We start from the raw sequence: 10,560 nt of genomic DNA on the forward strand, positions 1-10,560 counted from the left end.
GTCTTGTAGCCTATTTGTAACGATTGTGGAACTTTCCCCGTGATCAGCGCACAACGCGTGCGCTGACACGTGGCGGAGATCCTCCACAAGCGTATATTTGCAGGCACCCAGCAAAAGGTGCTACGCACCTGTAGAGGGAAATTCCTGTCGGCAGATGGCGCTGGGGAGTGCAGAGGAACCAATCCTCTGTACCTCCACAAATGCCAGACAGGAATTGTACGAAGCGCAGAACGCAATCGCAAGAGAGGCGATTGCGAATGAGACTGAGCAAAGGGACAGGTTGTATGTGTGTGCGCCAATCCAGTCGCCACCCCGCGACCGCGCACACACAACAGCAGATATGAAGTAGGAACGCGATTGCGAGAGGTGCGATCGCCAGACAAGACACAAGGCAGATCAGGACAGAATACGAGGGTAGCAAAGGCACAGCAAATAATACAATGAGGAGATACGAAAAATAACAAATGCTAGCTAACCGCGAACACCGCACTCATTCGCAACAGTGCACGCGGTTATGCGCGGTCTCCACGTGATAAGCACAATAAAGACAAGCACGCCTAACTAACCGACACAAGACAGACACCACACAAACGCGCTTGCTACACGGTTGCCTTACCGCAGGCACCAGCAAGCGCACGCAAACAGACAGACAACGAGAATCAATCAAACAGGAACCACTGCTCTTACTGTCAGAGCCAGTGTGAACCAGGTATCAGAAAGATCCACTGCTCTTGCTGTCAGAGCAGTGTGATCCAAGCACACGACAAACAGAAGGAGTAACCAGCAGCGACCGCAGCCGAGGTTAGGTCCAAGATTCAGACCAGAGGAATCCACTGCCACTAACGCTAGGGCAAGTGCGATTCAGACAGACAGAACAGAAGGATCCACAGCGCTAGCGAAAAGTGGCTAGCGCGATCCAATGAGACAGAACAGAAGGATCCACAGCGCTAGCGAAAAGTGGCTAGCGCGATCCCAGGAGACAGAACAGAAGAGATAGCTGGTAGCAACCGCTGCACCAGCTATACTCCAAGAACAGAGATCAGAACCATTTCCTGTCGACCACCGCTGGGACCGGACAATGGCAAAGGAACAAACAAACAGATAAACAATCCTAACTGCACTAGAGAAAACCTGCCTAGCGCAGATTCAGGAATTACTCTAAGCTGATCTTCAAACAAAGAGCATGGCTCACACTCCCGGCAGGAGTGTTACACAGGACAAAATCCTTATGAACAGCGAAGCATTGTGGGAAAGACATAGTACTTATAGTACACGCCTCCAATGAATGTGGCCAGGCAATTTGCATGACAACGTATGCAAATTCCTCAGCAAGCACAAGCTGCAAAACTGACAGAAGCTCTTCTTTCCAGAGTCCTGCAGCATGCAAACCTACACAATGGTCAAAAGGCTGCCTGTCTGCACAGGCAGCTGAGCAAATCATCACACTATTCCAGCTTTATGCACGATACTACTCTCTCCTCCTATGTTTGAGCCATGATACATGCCCACAAATGTGCTGTGTGTCTGTCTGAATCTACTGTGCCCTAAATAGGGTCTGATTGTCATCCCACTGACACATTTACTGTAAACTTACATACATGACTTGGAATAATAAACTTCACAAAAAGTAATTTATGTTATTTTTTTTCCACAAATTTTTAGGTACAATCTAAATATGTAATTGCAAAAATGTCCCTTCTTATTGCTGACCACTTCTAATACATAATCATGTCACTGACTGTCCTCAGGGAGCTGACAATCTAATCCTACCATAGTCATAGTCTAATGTCCTACCATATTATTATGTATTTATATACAGTGGTTTGCAAAAGTATTTGGCCCCCTTGAAGTTTTCCACATTTTGTCACATTACTGCCACAAACATGAATCAATTTTATTGGAATTCCACGTGAAAGACCAATACAAAGTGGTGTACATGTGAGAAGTGGAACGAAAATCCTACATCATTCCAAACTGTAACGATCGGTGTCAGCACGCAGAGAGAATGTGATTATTGGTGACCTGCAGTATCACCAAGAATACAACTATATACCTGATTATTGATGATCTGCAGAATCACCGATAATACAGATATATTGCTAACCTCTAGACACCTGAAGCGTGTGTTTGCTGTAACAGTGAGAATTGGACCACCGGGGTAGCAGGTGGTCCAATAAGTAGAGACAGACTCTACTGCAGTCAAGGACTCCAGGAGAAGGAGACCCTGACTGGTTTTGCAGCAGTGCCCCCTCTGGAGAGCAGAGGGCCCCTGCAGGAGGGCTGAGCACCCAAGGGGTGGGTGACAGCCAGAAAGGTCGGGCAGGCCGGATCGGCAACACACTGACAGATAAAGTACAAAAACAGGAAGCTGATTCGGTATCCAAGGCAAGCAGGGTTTGGCAACAGAATATCAGAAGTGCAAGGTACCGAATCGGTGATCAGAGGAGTGGTCAGGAAAGCAATACGTCATAACAGATATCAAACAACGCCTAGTCTGGGTGTGAGGTCCGTGGTCTCTACACCCTGGAACTAGTCTGATGTATAACATAATGATAACACAAATTCCCTAGTCTGGGTGTGAGGTCCGTGGTCTCTACACCCTGGAACTAGTCTGATGTAAAACAGAATTATAACACAAGTTCCCTAGTCTGGGTGTGAGGTCCATGGTCTCTACACCCTGGAACTGGTCTAAGGAATAACACAGATGATACACAGTATTCCTAGTCTGGGGTGTGAGGTCCGTGGTCTCTACACCCTGGAACTGGTCTAAGGAATAACACGGATGGTACACAGTATTCCTAGTCTGGGGTGTGAGGTCCGTGGTCTCTACACCCTGGAACTGGTCTAAGGAATAACACAGATGATACACAGTATTCCTAGTCTGGGGTGTGAGGTCCGTGGTCTCTACACCCGGGAACTGGTCTAATGAATAACACAGATAATACACAGTAAACTGGCTAAGTGTGGATTCCCAGGACACCTGGTTCCACCACACTGAAAGATCTGACTAGGTCTGAGTGCTAACACATAGGTATTCGCAACGCCAGACAACCAGCAACTGAACAGCAAGAGATATATATAGTGAAGCGCTCTCCAGCGCCACCCAGCTCCCATCAACCAATCAACAGCTGAGCTGGGATCAGCTGATCGCCTCGATCAGCTGACCCTTCTCCTATTGGTATAAAGAGCCTGTCTTGCGCTCTCCATCTGTGTGCACTACTGGGTTTAGCCAAACTAGACGCATGTTGCTGCGGGAAAACCGCCGTTCTGTGCGCGTACACCGCCGCCTCACTGTCAGAAGGCACGGCGGTTTCTCCGCAATCCGTCACACAAACATTAAAAAAAAATAACTGCAAAATAAGGTGTGCGTAATTATTCAGCCCCCTGAGTCAATACTTTGTAGAACCACCTTTTGCTGCAATTACAGCTGCCAGTCTTTTAGGGTATGTCTCTACCAGCTTTGCACATCTAGAGACTGAAATCCTTGCCCATTCTTCTTTGCAAAACAGCTCCAGCTCAGTCAGATTAGATGGACAGCGTTTGTGAACAGCAGTTTTAAGATCTTGCCACAGATTCTCGATTGGATTTAGATCTGGACTTTGACTGGGCCATTCTAACACATGGATATGTTTTGTTGTAAACCATTCCATTGTTGCCCTGACTTTATTTTTAGGGTCGTTGTCCTGCTGGAAGGTGAACCTCCGCCCCAGTCTCAAGTCTTTTGCAGACTCCAAGAGGTTTTCTCTTAAGATTGCCCTGTATTTGGCTCCATCCATCTTCCCATCAACTCCGACCAGCTTCCCTGTCCCTGCTGAAGAGAAGCACCCCCAGAGCATGATGCTGCCACCACCATATTTGACAGTGGGGATGGTGTGTTCAGAGTGATGTGCAGTGTTAGTTTTCTGCCACACATAGCGTTTTGCATTTTGGCCAAAAAGTTCCATTTTGATCTCATCTGACCAGAGCACCTTCTTCCACGTTTGCTGTGTCCCCCACATGGCTTGTGGCAAACTGCAAACGGGACTTCTTATGCTTTTCTGTTAACAATGCCTTTCTTCTTGCCACTCTTCCATAAAGACCAACTTTGTACAGTGCATGACTAATAGCTGTCCTATGGACAGATTCCCCCACCTGAGCTGTAGATCTCTGCAGCTCGTCCAGAGTCACCATGGGCCTCTTGACTGCATTTCTGATCAGCGCTCTCCTTGTTCGGCCTGTGAGTTTAGGTGGACGGCCTTGTCTTGGTAGGTTTACAGTTGTGCCATACTCCTTCCATTTCTATGATGAAGAGAGGAGGCGAGGCACTGAAGCAATGAAAAGTGTACCTTTAATCCACGGTTGCAGACACAGCGGGGTGTACAGTGGGGGTGAGGGGAAGGCCTGACAGCTGTTTCGCTTAGAAAAGCTTCTTCAGAGGCGCGTGGTAAAGAACAAAACTCCTTCCATTTCTGAATGATCGCTTGAACAGTGCTCCTTGGGATGTTCAAGGCTTTGGAAATTTTTGTAGCCTAAGCCTGCTTTAAATTTCTCAATAACTTTATCCCTGACCTGTCTGGTGTGTTCTTTGGACTTCATGGTGTTGTTGCTCCCAATATTCTCTTAGACAACCTCCGAGGCCGTCACAGAGCAGCTGTATTTGTACTGACATTAGATTACACAGAGGTGCAGTCTATTTAGTCATTAGCACTTATCAGGCAATGTCTGTGGGCAACTGACTGCACTCAGACCAAAGGAGGCTGAATAATTACGCACACCCCACTTTGCAGTTATTTATTTGTAAAAAATGTTTGGAATCCTGTATGATTTTCGTTCTACTTCTCACGTGTACAGCACTTTGTATTGGTCTTTCAAGCAGAATTTCAATAAAATTGATTCATGTTTGTGGCAGTAATGTGACAAAATGTGGAAAACTTCAAGGGGGCCGAATACTTTTGCAACCCACTGTAGCACTGACATCTTCTGCAGCTTATTACAGAGTACATAGTCATGTCCTCAGAGGAGCTCACAATCTAATTCTACCATAGTCATAGTATAATGTCCTACCATATTATTATGTATTTATATAGCACTGACATCTTCTGCAGCACATTACAGAGTACATAGTCATGTCACTAACTGTCCTCAGAGGAGCTCACAATCTAATCCTACCATAGTCATAGTATAATGTCCTACCATATTATTATGTATTTATATAGCACTGACATCTTCTGCAGCACATTACAGAGTACATAGTCATGTCAATGAGTGTCCTCAGAGGAGCTCACAATCTAATCCTACCATAGTCATAGTGTAATGTCCTACCATATTATTCTTATGTATTTATATAGCACTGACATCTTCTGCAGCACATTACAGAGTACATAGCCATGTCACTGACTGTCCTCAGAGGACCTCACAATCTAATCCTACCATAGTCATAGTCTAATGTCCTACCATCAGGGCCGGCCTTTGCTATGAGCGACCTGTGCGGTCGCTCAGGGCGCCGTGCTCTCAAGGGCGCATGTGCCCTGTCGCCCCTTGCCGCTCCTCACCGCCCCGCTGTCTCCCGGTGTCCTCTCAGTCTATATTTAGAACAGGACTACAAGAAAATGGCCGCCAATGTCCACAAATGCAGACAAACGGCGGCCATTTTCTTGTAGCCTGCTCTAACTACAGATGGAGCGGAGGCGGGGAGAGAAGAGTGACGTCGGCGCTGGAGCTGGATGTCAGGTGAGTCGGTCTCTGCCACATAAAGGGGGGGGGCATACTGGGGCAAGCTACCTACACTGGGGGCATACTGGGGCAAGCTACCTACGCTGGGGGCAAGCTACCTACACTGGGGGCATACTGGGGCAAGCTACCTACGCTGGGGGCAAGCTACCTACGCTGGGGGCATACTGGGGCAAGCTACCTACACTGGGGGCATACTGGGGCAAGCTACCTACACTGGGGGCATACTGGGGCAAGCTACCTACGCTGGGGGCATACTGGGGCAAGCTACCTACGCTGGGGGCATACTGGGGCAAGCTACCTATGCTGGGGGCAAGCTACCTACGCTGGGGGCAAGCTACCTACGCTGGGGGCATACTGGGGCAAGCTACCTACACTGGGGGCATACTGGGGCAAGCTACCTACACTGGGGGCATACTGGGGCAAGCTACCTACGCTGGGGGCATACTGGGGCAAGCTACCTACGCTGGGGGCATACTGGGGCAAGCTACCTATGCTGGGGGCAAGCTACCTACGCTGGGGGCAAGCTACCTACGCTGGGGGCATACTGGGGCAAGCTACCTACGCTGGGGGCATACTGGGGCAAGCTACCTACGCTGGGGGCAAGCTACCTACACTGGGGGCATACTGGGGCAAGCTACCTACACTGGGGGCATACTGGGGCATGCTACCTACGCTGGGGGCATACTGGGGCAAGCTACCTACGCTGGGGGCATACTGGGGCAAGCTACCTACGCTGGGGGCATACTGGGGCAAGCTACCTACGCTGGGGGCAAGCTACCTACACTGCTGGGGGAAAACTACCTACACTGCTGGGGGCAAACTACCTACACTGGGGGCATACTGGGGTAAACTACCTACACTAGGGGCATACTACCTACACTGGGGGCAACCATACTACTACACTGGGGGAAACTGTACTAGCTACACTGAGGGCAGCTATGCTACCTATATGGGGCAACTGTACTACCTACACTGGGGGCAACTATGCTACCTATATGGGGACAACTATGCTACTTATGGGGGGGGGGCAACAAAATCCGGTTTCGCTCAGGGCGCTGTGAAACCTAAGGCCGGCCCTGCCTACCATATTATTATTATGTATTTATATAGCACTGACATCTTCTGCAGCACATTACAGAGTACATAGTCATGTCACTGACTGTCCTCAGAGGAGCTCACAACCTAATCATACCATAGTCATAGTGTAATGTCCTGCCATATTATTATTATGTATTTATATAGCACTGACATCTACTGCAGCACTTTACAGAGTACATAGTCATGTCACTGACTGTCCTCAGAGGAGCTCACACTCTAATCTCACTATAGTCATAGTGTAATGTCCTACCATATTATTATTATGTATTTATATAGCACTGACATCTTCTGCAGCACATTACAGAGTACATAGTCATGTCACTGACTGTCCTCAGAGGAGCTCACAATCTAATCCTACCATAGTCATAGTCTAATGTCCTACCATATTATTATTATGTATTTATATAGCACTGACATCTTCTGCAGCACATTACAGAGTACATAGTCATGTCACTGACTGTCCTCAGAGGAGCTCACAATCTAATCCTACCATAGTCATAGTCACTAGTATAGCAGATGCACGCTTGTCACTGTTACTGAAGACTGTAGTGTGTATTGTGAGATCCTGGTGGTGGTAATAAATGATTAACTTACCCTATGAATTGGCCTATGGTCGGCTTGAGTACGAAGGCGCACGTCTGGCTGTGTGCGTTGGTGAAAGGGCAGGGGAGGGTGACAGGGGATTTCTCCAGGTCCCAGGAGGTGACACTCTGCTGGCCGCAGATGGGGCAGTGTTGGGGTACAGAGCTGCTGTAGATGACTTTGTCACAATGCTGGAACATTACCAGGCTGGGGACAGCTGGAGGCATCGATGTCTCGCTGTGCTCTGTGTACAGAGACATGGCAGCTGAGTGACATCATGTGACACCTGAGCTGTCACCATTGTCCCTGCCTCCTCCCTGGAGCTGCTGCTGGTGGCTGCCGGGTGATCTATAGGAAGACACTGGGCCTCATTCAATTCACGATTTCTCCAGAGTTTTCTCCCCAGTGATATTTTACATCTTATCAATAAAATGCATTTTAAGCCACCAGCAAGCAAGAAAATATGTTGACAGGACTTTATCACCTACTTGTTGGTACTTTTCAGTTGCTGAGTGGCGAGTGCTGAAAAGGTATTTTAAACAGAAGATGAAAAATTATCTCCTAGGTCTAGGAGAAAAAAGGGAATTGGACAGGCCCATTATATGTGTATACAGAGTCCAGGGTACCTTCTAATAACCTGATGACTGCCCCCACCTCTCACTATTGATATGTGTCATTTACTGACAGTTCTGCCTGTTGTCGGCCACTGAATGCACAACACACTGAACCTGCGTCTTTAAAGGGGAACTGAAGAGAGAGGTGTATGAAGGCTGTCATGTTTATTTCCTTTTAAGCAATACCAGTTGCCTGGCAGCCCTGCTGATCCTCTGCCTCTAATACTATTAGCCATAGCCCCTGAACAAGCATGCAGCAGATCAGGTGTTTCAGTGGTTCAGACTTTAAAGTCAGATCTGACAAGACTAGCTGCATGCTTGTTTCTGGTTTTATTCAGATACTACTGCAGAGAAATAGACCAGCAGGGCTGCCAGGCAACTGGTATTGATTAAAAGGAAATAAACATGACAGCCTCCATATAACTCTCTCTTCAGTTCCCCTTTAAAGTGAACCTGATGTGACAGTGATATGGAGGTGGACATATTTATTTCCTGTTAAACAATACCAGTTACCTGGCTGCCCTGCTGCTCTCTTTGGCATCAGAAGTGTTTGAATCACACACATGAAACAAGCATGCAGCTAGTGTTTTCAGAAACACCTAATCTTCAAGCTTGTTCAGGGGCTATGGCTGAAAGTGTTAGAAGCAGAGGACCAGCAGGAAAGCCAGGCAATGTGCCAGGCACTTGAAGGCGTGCGTTCCACTGTCGTCACTTCCTGCAATGCCGTCCACTTACAATACAGTGGGCGGTATTGCAGGAAGTGACGGCAGTGGAACGCACGCTGGAACGCGGAAGAGGTGAGTCATCCCCACCCGCTGCCTCTTACTACTAGTGGCGGCTGCTGCTGAACGTAACCTTCCTGGCGGTAAGCCCGAGCTGAGCTCGGGCTATGCTGCGCAATAAGATATCTCAGCCCCTGGTGGGCCGATTTTTGCCCATTTAAAGTGCTGTGCGCGAAGCTTGATCGCCGCCACTCTGCGGCGATCGTCCGCACGCAGTGGCGGAACAGGGCCCCCCGCCAGAGCCCTGCGCTGCCCGGACCAATGAGTTCCAGGCAGCGCTATGGGCTGGATCGGAGGCGTCTGACGTCAGGACGTCGGCTGACGTCCATGACGTCATTCCGATCGTCGCCATGGCGACAGGAGAAGCCAAACGGGAACGCGTTATGTACGCGTTCCCGTTTGCTATTGATGCCGGCGACGATCGCACTAGAGGGACACATGCGCCCTCTAGTGGTGTTTCATGTAGCTACCACTCTGGTAGCTTTACATGAAGAAAAACAAAAAAAAATGGATTTCTGCCTATTTGGCAGAAAAAATAAACCGCCAGGAAGGTTAAGCTAGAGGGGGAGCGCACATGGGGGACCCAGGTGAGGGAGGAGGGGCTCTGACCCCCCTTACCGCCGCTGTGCCCAATACCCCCTTCCTGCCCGCTACCCCCTCCAGCTCGGCGTATGCTATGCCGCGGGTCGGCTAGTTATTTAAAAGGGAATAAACATGTCAGCTTCCACATCCCTCTCACCTCGGGTTCCCTTTAAGCATCTGTAAATTACCTCCGCAGCACAGATGCTATTACCACCCACCATGATAGTGAAATGAGCCCTAAACGCTGTGAAGCGGCAGGAGGAAACGCATTGCTCACATTTTCACTGCGTTACTGGCGCCCTTCAACATTTACCGCTGACGTTCCGTTCATCTTTTATTGATGCATCTCACTGAAAGACACTTAGAGCCCTTTCACAGTGAAAAAAGAAATCGCAATGCAATTGCAAATACCATGTGGTTGTTTTGCGGCACTTATAGGTGTGGCAGGTGAGCACGATTATAATTCCCGCCGCGGGGGAGGGAGCAGCGGGAATTTATTTTTTTTAAATTGCGATATTGCAAAATAAATGGCGTAGCACTGTTTGCTATGCGATTTGCATTCACTATTGTTTAATTAACCCAATCACAAATGCAGGAAAATGCAGCAGGCACTGTGTGTGATTGGTTGTATAGCGGATCGCATGACTCTGTACCACGGTTATTATGTCACCGTGCCTCGCGATCAGCGCATGCACTTCCATCGTTTAATCAAATCACATGCAGCGTGGAAGAGCTCTTATAAAAATTCCATCTATGATAATATTACAGAACAATGTTACAGGGCTGTCAGTGGTGGATTGGGTGTGTCACTGATTGGCAGACTCCTCCCACTCATCCAGCAGACTCCACCTCTACCTGTGACGCAGCCACATCGTCCATATCCTCTAGGTGGGGTCGAACATTTATCCCTTCCCAGTACAGCCACGCCCCCTACTTAGTGACACTCCAGCGACGTCCAATGAGTTAATGTCCGCCGTGGGGGTGGGGGGACTGTAAGGGCTTGTTTACACTGAAGGCGATTTTTGGATTTTTAAGCGCAGGTGATTTGTACAAATCGCCCTAAAAGCGCTTACACTATGCTTTCCAATGAGATAGTTCTCATAGGAAGAAAAAGGGGTGCCGTATTTCTGACTTAACTACTGATTTTTTATCACCTACCGTGTTTCCCCTAAAGTAAGACATCCCTTGAT

General features: G+C 48.4%; 1 protein-coding gene across 1 annotated transcript in view; it reads right to left on the reverse strand.

The window, feature by feature from the left end:
• The window catches only part of MKRN2OS (MKRN2 opposite strand), a 22,227-nt gene extending 14,070 nt beyond the window's left edge, over window positions 1-8,157 (reverse strand). The window contains exon 1 of the mRNA XM_068251795.1: window positions 7,405-8,157. Within this exon, the coding sequence (XP_068107896.1) occupies window positions 7,405-7,652 (248 nt within the window). The 5' untranslated portion in view covers window positions 7,653-8,157. The remainder of the gene's footprint in view (window positions 1-7,404) is intronic.
• Between the last annotated feature and the right edge of the window lie 2,403 nt (window positions 8,158-10,560).

The sequence above is a fragment of the Hyperolius riggenbachi genome, chromosome 9 (genome assembly GCF_040937935.1).
Source record: "Hyperolius riggenbachi isolate aHypRig1 chromosome 9, aHypRig1.pri, whole genome shotgun sequence".
NCBI lineage: Eukaryota > Metazoa > Chordata > Amphibia > Anura > Hyperoliidae > Hyperolius > Hyperolius riggenbachi.